This window comes from Neodiprion pinetum, chromosome 1 (genome assembly GCF_021155775.2).
Source record: "Neodiprion pinetum isolate iyNeoPine1 chromosome 1, iyNeoPine1.2, whole genome shotgun sequence".
NCBI lineage: Eukaryota > Metazoa > Arthropoda > Insecta > Hymenoptera > Diprionidae > Neodiprion > Neodiprion pinetum.
Window position 1 is genome coordinate 40,103,055 of NC_060232.1, and position 21,275 is coordinate 40,124,329.

The 21,275-nt window shown below is 38.1% G+C and overlaps 1 protein-coding gene across 6 annotated transcripts in view; it reads left to right on the top strand.

Annotated features, from left to right (window-relative positions):
* The window catches only part of pnut (septin 7-like protein pnut), a 31,305-nt gene that overhangs the window by 3,801 nt on the left and 6,229 nt on the right, over positions 1 to 21,275 (top strand). For 2 of the 6 annotated variants that reach the window (XM_046614716.2, XM_046614706.2), the window contains exons 2-8: positions 15,283 to 15,664; positions 17,540 to 17,747; positions 17,878 to 18,130; positions 18,261 to 18,450; positions 18,566 to 18,731; positions 19,831 to 19,966; positions 20,169 to 20,332. In XM_046614716.2, coding sequence (XP_046470672.2) covers positions 15,283 to 15,664; positions 17,540 to 17,747; positions 17,878 to 18,130; positions 18,261 to 18,450; positions 18,566 to 18,731; positions 19,831 to 19,966; positions 20,169 to 20,332 — 1,499 coding nt within the window. Of the gene's footprint in view, positions 1 to 1,665; positions 3,032 to 15,282; positions 15,665 to 17,539; positions 17,748 to 17,877; positions 18,131 to 18,260; positions 18,451 to 18,565; positions 18,732 to 19,247; positions 19,309 to 19,830; positions 19,967 to 20,168; positions 20,333 to 21,275 lie in introns of those variants that run through there. The other 4 variants (XM_046614684.2, XM_046614692.2, XM_046614697.2 and 1 more) reach the window with 4 other exon arrangements.

The window sequence follows — 21,275 nt, forward strand, 5'->3', positions numbered from 1 at the left end:
GCGCCTATGTATAAAGTACAGGTATATGATAGGTATGTATAGGTATGTATTAACATACATGTGACCTATCGTATTGAATTAGGTTGATAATTGTCAATACATACCTCATTTTTCGTTCTCGAAGTACAAACAAACCATCCATGCGGCGAAGATTGCACCGAAATGTGTGTATCAATAGTGTAAATAATGAGATCATCTACTGTCATTTTACAAATAATGGCTATGTGTATTTATGTATAACGATAAGAATCCTATTTGGGTTGTGGTCCGAAAATTCGATGAATTTCTAAAATGCGTTTTTCATGCCAATAGCTTGGGTAACGTTAGATAAAATAAAGCGCTGCAAAGTTAAACCCTCGACTATTAAAAAAAACCGGTATCGGATGTTTAATCAGGGGATCTTTTTTCCGACATTTCACGAATGGCCTGTATTGTAAAAACTCTCTGCGAGGGTTGTTAATCCTCGGTGGAGCAAATGCAGTGTCAACACGCCTGACGGTCCCCATTCTGTGCGTATACATATAATACACGTAAAAGGAGGTTATCTTGAAAGGAAAAGGTCGTCCACCATGAGGAGGGAAAAAAAAACTCAACCTTCGTTGCAGCAGATAAAGCAGTGGTGCAGTTATAAACGAAACATGGGTTGCTCGTCGGTAGGCGATATAAGTTTCCATTTGCGGTAATCTCCGTTTATTCACGAACAACGAGGCCACGAGTTTGAAAAGTAAAATGTCAATTTACCGACCGAGTGTCGGACACCTATTTTCTCCCCCGAGTCGTTCCCGAGTCAAGTGAAATCGTTTCTTAAACTTAGAGAAATCATTACAGAGTTTGCAATTGTGCTTGGTTATAAATAATGGTGATTGAAAACAAAGTAAATATCTACACGATACGGTTGATTATTCAGCAAATGTAGAAGAAAGAATTGTAAAACACGCTCGCCGAAGGAATGTAAGTTCTATGGGTAACACTGGAAGGTCCGACGCAGGGGCGTGACTAGACATTTAGAGACCCCGAGGTAAATCATGAAACATGTTCTTCTGGACCCTCCCCTCCCATGCTCAGTAATTTACTCCCAATAAAACAGTAGAATATTTGTTATATACATTCTATTTACTGTAAACTAAAACTACCATTTATCCAAAGAAGATGTCTCACATCTTTGACTATACAGTCGATATAACTATTAAATTTGTTACAATATTGAATTGAAATAAGTATTTGAAACGGAAAATATTAGAAGTACACTAACAAGTTGTTAGATTGGTTAAAATGATGCATTCCGGCATCTGATGGCAAACTAATGAACTATGACCAAACCTTGCGAAATGCATTTGAAAACAGTACGAAATGATAAAAGCAAAACATCACGATTACGAATCCGAATGAAATGTTACTTCATTTTTTACCCCCGTCTTGGGGGCCCCCGGGCATTGCCCCAGTCTAGTTACGCCCCTGCCCCAACGGTCCGACACCCCTTGAATGCTCCATTATCGCTCGCCCCACGCCTATGGCCCGTCGAAATTAGGGATGGCAGCACATGCGCTGAGGGTTGCAACGGCGTGCTGCGGCGACTCGTGGTGGGGGGTGCAGTGGCGTAGCGATAATTCCCTGCCCCCACCGCGTTTAGCAGCTGCGTCAGGCGTGGTCGTCGTGTTCGCGTCGCGAGTGAGTCGACGGCAATTCGGCATTCAGCGCGAGTGAGTCGCCGTTTGGTTCGCCGCTGACTGTCAGTTGGACCGACGCCGACAGAGGCAAACACGTTCGTTGTCGAGAAGTTTGTCGCGCATAGACACGCATTGTGCGAAAAAGTTTGGTCAAAGTTACCGGTTGACAGGAGGCAGCCTCCGTCTATTGTTTGTTTACGTTTTATTTTACAATCGTTACCATTTCGACAAACAACGATCGACTATCGGTTTCTCTGTATTATACACGCAAAACAATGCAACGAAAAGTGAGAGTGGTCTCGTCCTCGTCGTTTCTTCGCTTCGCTAGCACCGTTCGTAAGACGTGAATCACCTGGCGTGGCAAATTTTATCCACACAAACAACAGTGTCGAAGGTCCTGCCGCTGGCTAACGTTGATACTAAAGTCTGCTGGTGCCGCTTATTCTACGGCAAAAACGGGGCGGTTGAAAGACGATTTTTAAGCCATCGTGATAACATACCATATATGTGTGTATAGCAAAAGCCAATTACGGGGATGTATTTTGTCTGTTGTGACAAGTGAATGAGAAGATAATAAGTGCGGTAGTCTTATAAAAGGGTTTTTTGCTGTGTCGGCGTTCGAATACGAGACATATTCAACTAACGAACGGACATTACCGTTTTAGTCCTGGTCAACAACTCTTGCATGTTGTCGACGCCAATCGTTGAAAAGCCGCATCGTAGTGACAATTCGGTTATTCTATTCAACCCCAAACTTACGTTACGCGCCGCGGTGGGTAATTTGAGGTTAAGGAAGCGACGTCGGGTGATTAATAACTCGATAGGATTTGGAATATCTGTCGATTATACCAGTCGATAAGGGACAAACGGATAAAGCGAAAGCCGTGAGAGCAGTAACGGGTCGAAACCGTAAAAGTTCGGAGTAGAACGAACGGAGCGCGGTGAAGTGACCAAGAGACGAAGAAGAAGAAGAAGAAGAAGAAGAAGAAAAGATGTCGGTGGAGAACCAAAACGGCACCGCGACTGCCGTCCCATTGCAAACGAATGGGATAAAATCTTCGATAACTAGCATATCGACTACCTCGTCGTCGGTCGTCTCGGTTGGCGGCCGGACGATACCAAACAACTCGTCCTACCTTTACAGCACGAGCTCGGTACTGAATCGCGAAAAAACTCGTCAAGCACCGCCCACCTTGCCAAAGTACACGTCGAGCTTCAATGCCGGGACTAACGGCAATGCCGAAAGACTCGCCAGGGAACGAGAGTCCGGCGGCAGTTACCGACTCGCCAGTTTGGACAGACTGGCTCTCAGACAAAGGATATTGGAGGGCGAGGGGAAACCGAACGGCGACGCCGCATCGACGGTAAGGATTTTGATAATCGGATGCGGCCACGACACCGTCCTTGGACCCACGATTGAAATAACTTTGTCTTTCCTCGAGCGTTGTTTTCTTGTCCATTCTTTGGTACTCACAAATCGCTCCTCGACACGGCTTACTACGGAGGTGGTTATTTCACCCCCTTAAATTGTTTGATGACGGGTAAAAAAAAAATACGTAGTATACTGTAACGTATTAAAAAAGAAATCAAATCGGAGAGATTGACCTGGGATACCCTCCTTTGTTTTTCCTTTCATGACTGAAAAGAAGGACGAATTGGAATAATATTACGTATTGGTAGTACATGTACCGAGATCGAAGAAAACGAACTAACGAAACGATTTCAAACTTTTGCTTTTCAGCGCAGTTCTGGGAAAATTCTCGTACTATAAATATTTGTTCAATCGTAAATTAGGTTCCTCGAGTTAGGTTAGCTTCTACGTAAATATAAGTGTACTTGGAAAACACTATCACTGGGTAAGTCGACCGCATTTTCTTAGACCACAAAGTACCTGTATGGATAGGAAGATTTCGAATTGTAGTCATGCTGATACGAGAGGTTGAAATTCGATACTTTCGTACGACGAAGATCATACATTTTTTTCATGTTGAAGTTAGCAACGATTCGTGCTGAAGGAAAACCGTTATTTCGCGATTTTGAAACTCTTTGAAATTCAGTAAAACGTGATTAAACAAAACATACTCATATTTTGCAAACTTAGTTCCTTCAAAGTCATTGTAAAAATAAGAAAATAGTGATTTTTTTCCAATGTTTCGTTATGATGACGCTGCTAACTTCAACCTTGTAAATTTTTGGGAATCATTGTTATTTAGAAACTTCGGTATTGCCTGAAATACGTTACGCTGCGAGCAATGCGACAAAGCACAAAACATTACACCAAGTACTCGTATTACTGCAAACTCAACTAGTTCAGTGATTCTAACAACTTGCATATAGTGTTTTTTTCGCGACTTCGTACGTTATGAGGTTGAAGTTAGTAACGTTATCGTAACGAAAGATTGGGAAAAAACGTCACTATTTTCTTATTTTCATAATGATTTTGAAGGAACTAAGATTGAAAAATATGAGTATCTTTTGTTTTACATGTTACGGTTTACTGAATTTCAAACAGTTCTAAAATAATGGAACAACGGTTTTGTCATCAGCATGAATCGTTACGATAACTTTACTAACTTCAATGCGATGTCACGTTATAGCAACGATCCTCAACCTCAAGCGTAACGCATACAATTCCTAAAATCTCCGAAAAAATGTCGCTTTAATCAGACTGAAGTTAGAAATCTCGGTCTAAAAAATCAACATAATTGGTCAATTTAAAAATGACTTTCAAGGAATTTGCTATTCAAAACTACAGTGTATTTAACGCACCAGTAGAATTGTCTGAAATTCAGTAAACCACGAACCGAAAATAACTACATTTTTCAAGAGCTAACTCTTTGAAAGTCGTTCTAAAATTTCAACACAATGAATTTCTTCCTGATGTTTCGTAACGTTAACGTTCCTTACATCAACCTCTTACCAACTTCGTCCTCACGAGTAGGTATCAAGGAAATTCTCAATTCTCGAAACGACGCCGAGACACCCGGTGTATTACGTATACTACAGGTAGTACGATTCCCATGCATCATCATCATCATCATCACCATCACCATCGTGCATCGTATCCACACGACGAACGGAATGATTGCTTGCTTGCGTGCGGCGGCCGAAGAGCATACATGGTGAATCGTGCAGTGTATACATTGCCTGCCTGCCGCCACGGCGGTCTATGAGTCACCTAGGGCAACTGTGTATCTTTCTATCGTCCGTGACGCAGCGACCAAGAGGGAGGGAGAGGGTGCGGGAGAGCCCTTACCGACGAAAAAGTAAAGCCTCCTCCCCCCTTGTCTCCGGGGTTCTCGCTCGCTGCTCTACCGCCCCCGGCGTTACGTTTCTTCTTCCCTGTACGAGTATAACCTCGCACTGCACGCGCAAGGGTTCACCCCGAGTCCCTCGGTGCCGCCTTTCCTGCCTTGCCTGCCTGCCTGCCTGCCTTCCTCCCCGCTTGACATCGGCCATGTGTTTCGAACAGTAGTTCTCATTCTCATTCTCGTTCCCGTTCCCGAGTTACCGTGACAACGCGTACGACACAGCTGTAGTACAATATCGCACTTTTTCACACTGTAATATCGATATCTTTTTCTCCTGCCGACGGATCAAGGTCTAGCAATAAATGTGAATACGAACGATAACGATAATAATAAAAACAACAACAATAATAACAATGATGAAACAGTCCGATGTACGATACAGTTATACTGTATTCTTTTGATGTTACTGCAGTATGCAGACTGCACTGGTATAAATGCAGCGTAACTAATTAGGCGAAGGTGGGGCAGACCTGCATATACGTATACATATACACAAGCGCATGTCATAACATGGACTTTTTTTTTTTAGACCGAGTAGTTATCGGAAACTAATCGAACTCCCGCATCATTATACATATATACGTGCATCACGTCTTTGGAATGTTGTCACGAGGAATGGGATAATATACGTGTAAGCAAAGTTAATATGAATGTATAAAACGCGCAGTGAAGTTTTCATATTTTCTTTATACATCGACAAAAATTATACACTCTCGTAGCAAAAAATTGGGGGCAAATTTTCCTTTCGCATCGTCGTTCAGAACCTTTGAACAAAAATCATTGAGACGCAAATTATAATCTCAGTTTAAAGTTTGCATTAATTTCAATCGAAGTGTTTACTGTATACCTATGTAATATAAATCGTTGGTAAAGTGGAAAAGTACGCAGGACTTTGACTGTACGTGTATATAGATATGTATATACACATTAGCGTTGAAAAAGTTGGGTGAATAGTTCAGGACCGATAAGCTTGTTATATATATCGTTCGGTCGGTCTAGCTGTACTGAAAAAAAAGTTTGAAACAAAATATGGGGAAAATAATAACGAGGAGAAAAAGAAAAGTTTGGGAAGACGCGCAAGACGCTCTGAGATCCAGTGAAAGGGTGCCTTGTCGACTCTCTGGCAATGGGTTCCTCGTATCGTGTATCAAGTACATCAAGTATAACGCAACCGCGTATGTACCGTACATACAGTACGCATCTGTATACCAACCAAACATCTTTACGTACATGTATACTCCACATTATATATATATATATACGGCCGCAAGCGTGAAAGCAGAGGACGAGTTGTCCAATCCACGAAAAGTATACGTACTGCGGATTATTATTATTATTATTATTATTATTATACGTTCGTTTTATCTCTGATGAAGGAAAAAAGTACAAAATCAAATTTAGTTAATTATTTATAATATAAATTATTATTCTCGCAATTGTGAAGTATGAAAATATGATGAATACTTTTTCCGATGTCCCGTATAATCGTTATTATCCAGCCGGCTGTGCAGACGAATTGATTATAGCGAAAGTATGTACGTACGTGTAAGGGAAGAAGAGTTTCGAGTAATTTGTGCCCACGGGAATAACCTTTGCGTTCCTGTTGTTGTTGGGGAACTACAGCCTCCTAAACTGGGTTACAGGGTCTCCTTTTCCTCCACCCTCTCATCCGCGATCTTGAAACCTCCTCCCCTTCAGCATCTGCGCTGATTTATACGTATGGCAGGGGGCTCCACACGAATTAAACCGTCTTGCCTCTTCTAACAATAAGTTGATTTCCTACTCGAAATCATAAATTCTTTTACCTAATATACGGGGATATGGTCTGGAGTGTTTGATTTATTTCAATATTCAAATAAATGTAGGTACTCGTTTGATTAAAATTACTTGGTGTTTTTAGTTTCCTTTTTTTTTTTTTTTAAATCTACCGCGTGTGACTTTTAAATAGAAACTTTAGTTAGTCGCCAAAAATCGATACGTTTTATTATTTTCAACATTAATCGATACACGACTCTTTGAAAATGTAATAACCAAAAAGCTTCTTTTTTTGTTTTTTGTCGTAACACCAGTATTTTTTATTTATTTTGTTTTTTATTTTCAAAGAGATAGTTCGTCTAGAGTATGATAAATACTCGGACGAACGGCTATCTTGTACTAAAGCGAATGAAAAGTAACGATAAATAAGCATAATTGAAAAAACTTTTTATCTCACGCTGCGCTATTTATGGTGTGCGCGAGTAATACGACTCTACGCAGTCATGGGGGCCGACCATCGCATCGCTACCATCGCGTGTATGGACTGTTCACTATCGATTGCCATGCGGCGTCTCGCAATGCTGCGCGGAAACTCGAATTACTGTAGAAATTGAAAAAACATGAGCGAAAAATTTGGAGAGTCCTCGAAAGAGAAGCACCTGTTCGACGTCGCAGTAATTAATTTCAACTAATATGAGTGAAAAAGCGATTCTACCAAAATAGAGAAACACTAATTACACAGGTCTGTAGCTAAAAAACTGCACAAGTTACTTATACTGTTTATTATAGATTTTCATTCACCGAAGCCGGGGCAAAATACTCGAAAAGTTCCATCACGTCAGGTTTTTTCCTCAACTCGTGTTTGTGGTTTCATTTAGAGTGAAACTCCCATGTAATTCAAAATCTGGTGTCCTTTTCTGGATTCTAATAATCCTATGCAAAATTGATTTCTTACTTCCATTTAATATTTATTAGAGTGAGACTCGCGAATAAATTCCATATAAAATGGTGGTTTTTTCAATGTTGTTATGCTTTTATTTTTTATTCACACCTTGTATTTTGCAAGAATACCGTACACGTGATGGAGGGAAATTGAAGTGATTTTTGGATTCGGCACACTCGAAAACATAATATTTACCAAAAACATCCCGTGCAGCTGAAAAAAAATATTTTTTTGCAGGCCTGTATTATTATATTATTATAATACAATACTTTCGTTTGATCGTAGATTCTTTTAGTTACTCACTGGAACCTTGGAAGTTGAGTTTTATTTTAAATATCGCGGTATATCAAGTCTATTCGAATTTTTCACTTTTTTTTCAAATAGTAATGTTGCAGATATTGTATGCATACTTATATCCATTACATAAGTATCGGCGTGAAAGAAATTTACTGTTTTTGAATAGTAATTTGGATCATTTAATCATTTTGTTTTTCAATTCAAATCAACTCGCGCTGCTCCGCAAACTTGGATTCATTATTATTTGATGAGTATTTGCTGTTCAGGGATCAGAGAAAAAATCGGGTTGAAAAACCTGTTCAAGGTGTTTTATTTATTTATTTATTTTTTTTTTTTTGCCACTTTTCTCTTTTACCACGTTTGAATAGGTATACATACTTATAACGATTTCCGAAGTACATATCGCACGGTGTTAACATCCCGAAATCGCTGTTTAACGCGTTCTTTGTTTTCACCAAATATACACATGCAATGCTGGCCCTTCTTCTCAACTTTGTATAATCAAGTCGGGCAGTATTGGACGAATGAATTACGCGTGAAAGCCATTAGACTGAACAAACAGAAAGATTCTCGCTTCTGTTCGACGTCTCTCCGGCATTATTCACAACGGATTCTTTTTTTTTTTTTTCCACGAACCTCATCCTCTGCACTGCAATTACAACGTTGTGGCAATGTTTGACGTCATAAATCTCGTGTATGTACGCACAATTTTTAAACAAAGAAAGAAAGCAGGCATGTAAAATAATGAAATGGATATAACGAACTGCGATCTCTCAAAACAATGCAGAAATCGTGCGTTCAATTTAGTGCATTGAACCCGCGGTAATTAACACCTAATCGAGAAACGTTGCCGCTGCTGCTGCTGATGACGATGATGATGACAATGATGATTATAATTATAATAAACGGATCGCGAATGTTTTTCGCTTCGTTGCAACGCCTCGCTCGCTGTCTTTATCTTATTTTTTTTTTTTACCTTCCCATGATAATTATCTACTCCTGTTATCGGAAATCGCTGCGCGACGTGACCGTGCGAGCACTAAAACCTCAGGATTCTTCATTCTAATATCATTACTCGGATAAAGGTAATCTCGACATTCTCCCCCTCCTCTCCGTTTGTTCTCTAAATGTGGCAGCAAAGCGTCGTCGTGCCGGGGAAATATCATTAGATAATATTTAAAAAAAAAAAAAAAGTCAAACCATGTGTTTATACTTTAAATCCAAGCAGTGTAATCTAGTAAAGATAACCGAATTTTATTTTCATTCTATTTTCGTGTGTGTATTGTATATGATGCCTACATATAAGAGTTTGGCTGATATATCGTGCTGATTTCAGTCACGACAAGTCGTATAAATACAAGAATTTTCCATTCTCTGATTTGAATATTTGACGTAACAAATCTATTTAAGGAGTGTATAATAATACAGTAGGGAGATCAATACAAAACCGTTTTTGCTGTGTACCTGTAAGTTGGCCGTTCCATATATGTATACCTATGTATATTCCTTATAACCGGTAACAAATGAATTCTTTACTATCACGGTATTCGGATTTTTTACTTTTTCATTTTTTTTTTTTTTTCGCCGTTTCGGCACAGCACATTATAGGATTACGGGAGTATAGTATAAAGCTGAATGATCGTACCAAAGTGAGGTTCTAATAAAAGTCCAACTCCTATAGCGCGCATAATACATGGTGTAATTCTTGCGGGGATGTAAAACGTGTGATTCATTTACATTTTTATTATTAATTGCAACGCCACGGTCGATATATTAACCCTTTGCTGCACAGCGTCTCATGTATTATATATATATATGAGACACCTTTTCGAATCGGTTATTCAAGATTTATATTCAATTTTTCGTAAACCGCTGTCATCTTTTGCATTTTGTTTTTATTTTTTTTTTTTTTTTTTTGCATAATAGGGATTATGATGATATTGTGAGCGCTATAAATAAACAAAGTGTTGAAAATGTCTGTTTTTACACATAATAAGTGTAATTGTGGTAGGTTGTGGGGATTAGAAAAGTGGAATTCGGTAATTTTGGGTTTTTGGAGTCGCTAGGAAACGAATCCGACGTAATAATTTCCAAATTCAAAATAGTGGATCCAATATAGCGGACTGAAAATATAAAAATTGATCCGATATTCGTTTGGAATTTGTTACTCGATGGAGTTTTGGGGTAGCAGAAAACGAATTTTCGAGCCATTCCAATCACTTTCACATCTTCAGTCCGTCGTATTAGATCCGCAATTTTGAATTTAAAAAATTCCTCAAATATGACCCCATTTTGAAATCAGTAACCTTCTCGAACTCTTATGCACCTAGTTTCAAGGAATTTGACCGCAAAGAAAAATGTACGCTTCAAATGGTTTAGAACCTCATTGTTACGCACACTTTCGTTTATTATTTAAACACGTTTTTTCCGTGTTTTCTACCCCCCCCCCCCCGTAGTTTCAACGGATCATTTTTTGTGCGTGGTTTTAACACGGGAGTAGTTTTTTTTATTCTTGCATTCGAAACTGCATCCATTCTTCAACTCTCGCCGACGGTGGTTTAGTCATTATCACTGGCTTATATTCTCGGCATGAACTAAATGATATACAAGAAGGAACGACGACGAGAACGGAGAGGACGCCTTACTGGCGGCGTCTAGGTCAATACTCTCGCGTGCGCAGATCTCTCGGGGGTCTCGACTTATTATATACTACAATGAGGGACTTCTCGGAACGAATCGCATGAGGGCAAACTACTGCAACGACCGCGAACGCGAGTATATATAATAATCCATCGACTATCGAGGAGCACGGGAGATTCAGTGTCAGTGGCACAGAGATTGGAGGGAAGTCATGTCGCGAGCAAGTCTGAAAAATTAACGGAGAAATAGAAATCCCTAAAACGGAACTCGAACAGATCGTCGACGGGACTATTTTATACGTAGGCATACTTACGATTAGTAGGCTCTGTAATTGTCACAGGTTATCCTTTTGAGTCACGCATTATTTTGCTGAGTCAACTTTTACAACAATATAGTATTCTGTGGGTTTTGGGGCCGCTGATTAAGAATCTGGAATCAGATTTTCAAAATTCAAGATGGTGGATCTATTACGGTGAACGAAAATTTTAATTTTTATCGAATACGGTTAACAAACTCTATGCACGGAGTTTTTGGGGTCGCTGATTGGATTCGCCATACGGAATTTTCAAAATCTGATGTAAGATTCGTAATCGGCGACCCCAAAAATATCTGGACAGAGTTTTTTCTCCGGATTTGATCGTGTTTGAAATTGTCGTCCGCCATATCGGATCCACCATTTTGAATTTTTTAAATCTGATTTTCGATTCTCAATCGGCGATCACAGAGACTTATAATTTATGTAAAACATGTAACTTTCTCAGATATGAATTATACCTTCAACTTTACAACAACAACAATAATAATTTACATCATATTGCAATACTCTCGAGTATCGAAAACCTATGATCAGGAATAGCAAAAAACCGCAAAGAAATATGTTGACAAGTTTTCTAAATATACAAAAAATTGATGCATAGTAAGTGGTAAGAATACTCCTACCACCATGGCTCAAAGGGTTAATGGCTTTCCTTACACCGTAGACTACAATATAGTCATCTGCGGATGAAATTATCCGATTGCCGGAATCGCAAAGGTGTCACGACTACCGGAAATTGTATATAGTAGGTACCTACACATAATATCATGAATGATCGATGAAACGACGTCCATACATGTGCCGACATCCAATTGGTGATCAGTTATGCATGGCTTAATACCTATGCGTATACAACGTATATGAATATAGAAATTATTTCATCTGACTTTGAGCATTCGAACTCCTTTGGTATAAAGTATACCTAATTTCCTGAATTCTCGTTTGTATCTGTAAACGTGGAGCATATCTCGTAGAGTCCTGTTATCGGAAAACAAGATAGTCGTGCCCGCCATATATAGCAGTAACCCTTATATCATTTAAAACAAAGATCGTTCACCGTAATCATTGTTATTACTATAAATGTTATTGTTATTGCGACCGTTCCTCGCGGTCCGCTTTAGAAGTCAATCGTTTGTGTTCTTTTTCCAACGATTAAGATTATCCTTATAACTGTAGTTGTGCATACAATATTTACGTATTATGTATGCGCAATGTACTCGACGTACCCGGGTACAGGTTATATGGACATTAATCGAGAATATAGTTTGACTTTGTTTAGCATGTTGTGTATATAGAATACGAGAACTGCTGATACGTGACACACATACTGTATACCCTGCAGTGACAAATTGATATGGAAAATTGCACGATAAATCACACACTTCTTAATTATTATTATTATTATGATTATCATTATTGTTGTTGTTAATGTGTCTTGTGCAAATTAACTCACGTGCAGGCGCATGAACGCAAACACCGTAATAGGAGTTATTCCGAAGAGACGAAGTGCCTCGAGGGAAGTATCTTTCATTCACAACGTTCAAGTTCTACTTTGATTATGGTTAGTTTATTACACCTTATACGAGTTTCACGGTAGATGGAGGTGAGGTAAAAAAAAACAAAGTTAAAACCGATGTACGCAGTTTTCTTCTTTTTAATGTAATGTATAACTTTTTGCTGAGAGTGTAGAGGAAATTTGATACTGAAGGATAAATATCACGTGTTACACAAATCTCCGCTACAACGTGCATTCATTGTACACACACACACACACATAAATATATATATATATATATATATAAAAATTGTGATCTAAAAGCTTTTAAACGGTCAAATATTTAAATTATCAGTCATCTTTTCCCAGTTATTAAAAGTACTTATTCATTTAGTAGACGTACGTTATATGTACCTGCATCTTCATAACTAAACTAAATGTTTATTATACCTATTAACAGGTATTGTCAACGACGTAATTTACACTCTGGGATATAGAAGACCGATGAAATAACGTGGGTGGGCATATAATATATCGTTGTAAATGTAGTATATACATAGGTGTGTGTGTGTACATATATACATGTGTACATGTATACCTACGTACTGCAATCCGGTGTCGTAGAATTATTCGCTACAGAGTAAGAAATAAGAGCAGTGTGACACGAACGAGAATATATACTCTATACATATATACATAGTCACATAACCACGTGGTATAGTATGTTCCCAACCGGAGCCATAATAGCTGCAGCAGCAGTTGACTGACTACTTTTGGATGCAGTTCTGCCGGTATACCGGGTGATTTTTTGCAAAGGCACACAAGTTGCCATAAAATGAGTGTCCCAGTTATTGACCCTCTACCCATCATTGACGTTCTTTGGTTCTATCTGTTTGATCCTTAATTCCAAAATTACCAACATATAAATTTGCAGTGACTAAATCTCTAGCAATTGGTTTTGGTATTTGAGAAATTTGCAATTTCTGACGATAATTTATAATTTTGGAAAATAAAATATTCGATAATTGGGTCTAAACGTGGCAATAACTGACACACTGATCTTAGTTTAGAAAGTGAGGAAATCTAGCACCGAGATGAGTGTACAAACTTTTCGCAAATTCGTGTAGTGGATACGATGTTCGGTTTAATCGAGGCGAGGACGGGTCTTCTCGCAAAGTTATATACCCGGTATATATACTCTGGACTGATTGCGAGACCACCGTCTACGAATCTTTTCTTATATACATAATATGGATATGTGCGCGTTGAGGGCGGACATGGATTCGAGTGACTCTCCCTTTAACTGCGACCCTCGATTTATACACGTACAGACGCCGATGGACCGGTTCTTCGACGTTGGAATTACGATGTTCATACACAGCGAAGTGGAACTCCTCATTTTGTGGTACCTCACTTTGAGAGAGAGAGAGAGAGAGAGAGAGACCCGCGATCGGAGTGAAATTCTGGGAAGTTTTCCGGCCTTCTTTGTTTGCTTCGCTTTTCTATTTATCTATCACAGTACTCTCGTCACCGTAACTTGAAAGGTTAAATTGAAAGATGTTTAATATTCAGTGTGTAAATTTAGGAGAATTAGAAGAAAAATTAAAAACAGATAGAAACCGAAGGCGTATCAGTGGTTTTTGAAAGAAAATCGTGGCCGTAAAAAGAGAATGGAAACGACGTATTGGCAATTGTCTTGAACAAAAAATTGTGGCTTATGGTTCTTCATTGATTGAGAATTTGGCATATCAGTGGAGACAGTTCGAAGGTTGAAAATGAACAATGACGTTATTAAGAAGGAGTAGAAAGACGCGGCTGCTCGTGAAAAGGCTTTTTAACGGCTAAGGCAACGGGCATTCGAGACATTTCAGTTTTAGGAGGAATCATTGTAGCGAAAAGCATTAGTGATGAATAGAAAATAAAAAAAGGTGTAAGATTTCGAATTTACCGCAAGCCAAGGATGGTTCGGAAGATTAGGGGATAAGGAGAAGACGAACATTCAGTTGATTTTGTAGCGTTTGAAACATGCGAGCAAAAATTTAAGGTACACGATACTGAAAATCCTGATTACTCGTTACTTCTGGTATTCAAAAATCTATAACCAATGAAACTGCTATTGTGCGGTGAAATAGTGTAGATAAAAAACAGAATATTCGAGGTCAACGGTTTGCGCACTTTGAAAGGTTTGAAGAGAACCATTTTTTTTTTTTTTACGGAGCATTCCGTGCTGCCAACTCGTACAATGTTTGACCCTAACCGCGTTTCGGATTTGATTCTTGTTTTTTGTACCATTGTTCCAACTCTAACAGAATATTTTCTACTTTTAAATTGAAATGCGCTTGAGCCGAGTTACATCGTGATAACAGTACCAATTAGGAGAATAACAGTTACTCAATTATTAGTAATTAGGTTAATTAGGTTAGTTCAGGCTATTCGATTTACAGTTTTATGCTCGCAATAATTGTGTGGTGGCATTTTTGTATCGAAGCTTTAGTGAAGTTTAAGATTATTACTTATTGAATTGATTGTGAAGTATGCTTGCAATAGATGCGGTGCTGTTGAGAGTGGAGTGACTCCATAACGCTTTGTACAAAATTGGCAACAATGGATTTCGGAGAAATTATGGTACCTCTATAACTTGCTTCAAACTTGAAACTCAATTTTCATTTGTCAGTTAAATCGAAATTTTGAAACTTATGTCGTCCTGGAAGCCAAGCTTCGTTCATAGATGATTCGGCGTATTGAAAAACGAAAATAATACCAATCGACGTATCAATTATACGTCCCCGTGGCTCTTTTTCCATTATCGCGTTCTGCCCTTTGTCATCAATCGCTAATTCTCGTCTTTCCTGCTTCAGATCCAGACGAAGCGGGAGCTCTTCTTCAAAGCTGAGAGCGGCAGTCTCCCGTCTTCTCCGTCGGTGCCGCCGCCTCAACCTCCGACCGCCGCGGCGACCGGAACGACGTTGACGTCGAGTGTACCTCCAAGCGTAGCGCCTCCTTCAGCACCCACGAAAGCAAGGTTGCCGCAAACCAGCGTCACTCTCAACCAGAATGACTCCGAGGACAGCAACAAACGCGAGTCAGCGAACAACAGGTCGGCCGACAGCAAGGACTCGAGGTCCGCGCCGACGACTAAACCCAAGGAACTCGACGGTTACGTAGGATTCGCCAATCTTCCAAATCAAGTATACCGGAAAGCCGTGAAGAAAGGATTTGACTTCACGCTTATGGTTGTCGGTAAGATTTCAATGGCACACCGTTGATCGATCCCAGGGTTGCTGTTTGGCGGCGGGGTTACAGCTTGGACGGTCTAAGATCATACCTAATTTTATTTTTTTTTTTTTTTTTTTTTTTTTTCTAAGAAAGTAAAACACTTGGAGCAATTTCAATTTGAGGGCTTTATTATTTATAGTTTCAAGAACGTTTTAGAATTTTTTCATTAAAATTAATCACAAAATAGGGGCATGGTGCATATAAGTGGCGAACGACTCCGACCTCGAAGGCTTTTGCGGTGACGCAAAATTCCTTACATCACTGTCCAACTTGTGACGGATAGAAAACATTTTTAGAGTTTAAAACACCTTTTTGGGTTCGAGTTTGTTGCCTAGATGTTAAAAAAAAATTGGTTTTCAAATATATACGATTATGAACCAAAAAGTAGTTGAAAAAATTTTTCGTACAAAAATTATGGGATCGAAACTCAAAAATCTAGTTACAAGCTCGAATCGATAAACAAGTTTTAGACATTGTGTCAAAATTTCAAGACGATCGGATAAGTATTGACCGAGGAATCTGCATCACCGAATTGATAACTAGTCGTTTGCTACTTATATGCGCCATGCCGCATTTTGTTATTAATGTCAATGAAAAAATTGTGAAATGTTCTTGAAACTATAAATAATACAGCCCTGAAACTCAAATTGCGAAAAGTATTTTCATTTTCTTAAAAGAAAAAAAAACTCCTAAAAATTGGTATGATTTTAAACCGTTCCAGCTGTCCCGTCCGCCCTTAATGCATTTTCGAAATCAACACCGTTAGCTTGTGCTATGATTGGAACTGATCAATTTTCCATAGTTTTCTCCAGGAATTGAAGCGGGCTTTCAAGTTATGTTTGATGTAGATTGTATTGCTACTGTAGACTGAACATTCCGAACATACCTTGCTAATGAACAGCGCTTGTATAATTGAGATTGTATACAATAGGTTTCGAAATAGTTTCTATTATATGACAAACTGAAAATGCTCGTTTGAGATATGCTGAAATGTGAAAGTTTGCAACAACTCTGGTCATTGGTGGTGAAATTTTGTCTAGATAGGTATGATGTTCGAAGCAAATAGGGAAAAGGGATAAAAGACAGCGGTATGTGGAATTTTATTTGTCACGTGAACATTATAATAGTATGTGCTGTACGAGGATATTCACTCATAAGTTCTTTCATCTGCTGAACATGTGCGTCTCTCTTGCCAGCTGGATCTCCAAGTCCACTCTGATATATCAGTGGCTCTCAATTGTTTGGTTGTATAACAATATTTTCCGAATTTCTGTCCTGCAGAATTTGGAGCTCATATCGTAAAAGATGTTATTATTATAATCGAAGATGAAATTTCAGACTGTTTATGCAGTTATGGCAAACAATACAAAGTTACCATTCCAGGTCTCAGTTATAATACAAAAATCGACGAAAATGATTCATTTACATTGTTGGTTGTTTGACCAGTGTTTTGTCATATAAGTATACTCTCAATTATTCCTCTGTATTTTTCAACTACCGCATGAGACAGGAGTTATTAAGAAAATTAATGTCCGAGTGTAATTATAAGATGCAGCTCAGCGCTGTTATATTTAGGTATAAGACGCACCGAGTAGTCATTCCACCATAAATAGAATAATTGAAGCAGTTGCTCTGGTATCCAATGCACGGCTGCTGTTTGTCGTTCAAGGTCAAATAAGCTAAAAACTTGAGAGCATGTCGTGAGAATTGCATTTCTTGAGGACATATCTACGTGCTTGGTTTTTTCAAGTATTCATATTTCGCTTAATAACGATGCAGACGTCCTGCTGTATTGAAAACGAGTAGTGCAATAATTATTTTCAATTTGTTTGTGTACAGGTGAATCTGGTCTTGGGAAATCGACTCTCATAAACTCCATGTTCTTGGCTGATATATACAGCTCTGAGTACCCTGGTCCGAGTCTTCGAGTGAAGAAAACTGTCGCTGTTGAAACGAGCAAAGTTCTTCTCAAAGAAAATGGAGTAAACTTAACCCTGACCGTAGTGGATACACCAGGATTTGGTGATGCCGTTGACAATAGTAATTGGTTAGTATGAATTTTGAATCAGTTTGAATTCGGCCCCTTCTTGTATTCTGTGTGGTTATCCAATTTTAAGGAGAACATGAAAGAAATCCTAACAAGTACACAACATTTATCTATAAATTTTTTGTTTTAGCTGGGTACCTGTCATTGAATACATTGAGTCCAAGTATGAAGAGTTTTTAAACGCGGAATCTCGCGTGACAAGAAAACAGATTGCAGATAGTCGAGTTCACTGCTGTCTCTACTTTGTGGCTCCATCCGGTCATGGATTAAAACCGCTGGATGTAGAATTCATGCAACGCTTACACGACAAAGTTAACATTATTCCAGTTATCGCCAAAGCAGATACAATGACACCAGATGAATGCGCACATTTTAAAAAACAAGTTAGTTGGTGATCACTTTCTATCACAGCTATGATCATTTTTGCTCATTCCCAGATGTAACTCTTTTTAAAAAAAATAAATAAATAAATAAACTACAAGTAAAGCAATTAGCTGATGTTTCATTTTCCAGATATTGAACGAGATCGCTCAGCACAAAATTAAAATCTACGAATTCCCAGAAGATGAGGAGGAAGAAGAAAGTAAATTACACAAAGTATTAAGGGATAGGGTACCGTTTGCTGTTGTTGGAGCAAATACCGTCGTCGAACAAGACGGTAAAAAAGTTCGAGGACGGAAGTATCCTTGGGGTGTTGCCGAAGGTACTTTCTTATCTATCCATATATCATTTTCAGACATACGTTTAGCTCTTCACTGTGCGCGTATTGTGTTTCATAGATTAAATAAATTACATCCTCTTCTGTCGATTTGTTGCAGTTGAGAACCTTGAACACTGTGACTTCATAGCGTTGCGAAATATGGTTATTCGAACGCATCTTCAGGACCTCAAAGATGTGACAAATAACGTTCACTATGAGAACTTTAGATGTCGAACCCTGGCTGGTCTTGGTGTTGATGGCAAACCGACGAGGATTTCAAACAAGTAAGTCTTATTTTGTTCATTAGAAATCTGAGAATAATCTTCAACTGTCGTCACAAATATCAACACTCCTGGAAATGTTGGAGGAAAATCATGTCTTCTGTAACTACAAAAATCGTCTAAAAAATCCTTCATCATTTGAATCGTGATCAACGTTTTTTAAAATATGCCGTTGATGCTGTGGAAATGATTGAATGTCATACTGATGCATTTAACTACATGAATTGTGGGTATATTCGTCGAAAGCTGTTCCGAATAACGAACATGTAGATAGATCGTTTTTATTTTTGGAATTCACAACAACGATACCTGTTCTGTCTAGTTTTATTCCTAAGAGGTGAAGAAAAAAGCTTGTGCATGCAAACTCTAATTATAAATATACATGGTAGAAAGTAATTCCGTAGTTTGAACGAATGATTCTGGAATAAAAATATCGGAGGTGAATTCGTTTGAAACATTTTTTTGTTCTTTAATCCGATTTCATTGACAAAATTTTAATGATGGTTTCTTATTGGTCAGTTTGTGCCCACAAGGAGTGATGAACAGTTTCATGACGGTGTGGTAAGTCCTTAACTAAGGCTCAAAATTATGTAATATGGTTTTGTGTGCACAAGTTTTAGTATCTTTACAACCCTAATTACGTACTAGTATACTGACATGATACCATAATATTAATTACAGAAAATTTCCCACAAATTTTCATTGGTAATGAGAAACAATTGTTCTTGTTTGCTTGTATTCAGCTTGACCACAGTTCTCTGTAATTATTAATTTCACCTTACCTCTTTTGAATGATGTCCATACTTTCGAGTATGTTTATTTTCCTCTGTCGATTTTTTTTTTTTAATTATTTATTTACATATCTAAAAATTATGTATATTATATATTATTCACAAGTCTAAGAGATATTCCGTATAATATCGATACCACACCATGAGAACCTTTTAAAATTAATATTACTTTTTCATGCATCATTTGATATTTTCACATTTTTGAGGGGTAGGTAATTATCGTATAAACGACTGTACCGTGGATCTCTCCGAATATTGAATCCATGCAGCGAACTAAGAAGCTTATTTTAGAGTATGTTGCGGTTTTATAGGAATCCTCTTGCTCAAATGGAAGAGGAAAAGCGAGAACATGACAACAAGATGAAAAAAATGGAAACTGAAATGGAACAGGTATTCGAGATGAAGGTCCGTGAAAAGAAACAAAAGCTCAAGGATTCTGAGACTGATGTGAGTTATATTTTGACATTCTATCACTTTCTCTTTAATTCAAATTTATTCAAAACTTTCTTTTAACTGGTCAGAAACAATTTGATCAAGACAGAAATTTAACTGCCTTGTTTTATTCAATTGTTGAAATAACTGAAGAAAATGAATTCATAGATGAATAACATTCTTTGAAAAAACTTTGTTTTTCCTTTGACAAATTTAGCTACAGCGGCGGCACGAGCAAATGCGGCGTTCATTAGAGCAGCAAGTGCGCGAACTTGAAGAAAAAAGACGAGCATTTGAGTCCGAAAAATTAGGCTGGGAGCAACAGACTGGACATAGCATCGAAGAGCTTCGCAGACGCAGTTTAGAGGCTAACTCCAAAGAGTAAGTACCTTTTCTATAATATGTAATTGTTTATAACCTATGTACATTTTGAATTTTCATATCGGATAAGAAAATGTGTATATTCATGTAAAGATATAACGCTTGACGTAGAAATGAAGTGAGAACGTCGAATTGCTGCCTAGCGCTTTGGCTAAAACAATAGAATGTTGACTTGAAAATTATTGTGGATGTAGCGAAAATTCAAAAAATAGCATACCCCGAAAAGGTTTGACTGAAAACTGTATGATGATATTTTCACGTTGGATCGGACAATATTCGATGTGACTTTGTGCTTTAGTTGTAATTCGATTTTTGATTTTTCAATCACATCTGTTACGGAAAGTATCGTTATTAAATGTAACTTTTGAACTATATTCTTTTCACCTCTGTGTTTCTTTCGTTATATGTAATTGCTTGAACCTGTATTTATGAAAAATGTTACAAGCTTTCATTAAAACATATCATTTTAGTTGAAGCTAGATAGAGTTATGCGCAAAGTCGATATATAGTAGTTATTTGCAGGAAATTGCTAATGAGTGGTAATTAACGTGTTTTCTCATACTGCTCTACATCACTTATTCATATTTATGTTCTAACAACGTTCGTTATTGTCCAACAAAGCCCCAATGTAACGAACAATTCTTATAATGAATTTAGTTCGTGATGATTACTTGAAGGGTTAATACATGGAATTAGTATTAGCACCAGTAACCGGCAAGCTGATGTGTCTTCATTAATTTTGCGTATTCGTATCGAGTTTTTTTTATCCACTCATTGAAGTCCCGCAGTAAATGAAACTCGATCAAATATCTTCTGCAGAATTTCGTTACAAAGAGAAAAACAATACAAGAAAACATCCCAGTGTAGAATATATTATTCAGGCCATGTAGTACTTCTACCTTTACCGACCGAGTAAACTTGCCCTTTTTCTTCCTGTATTAAA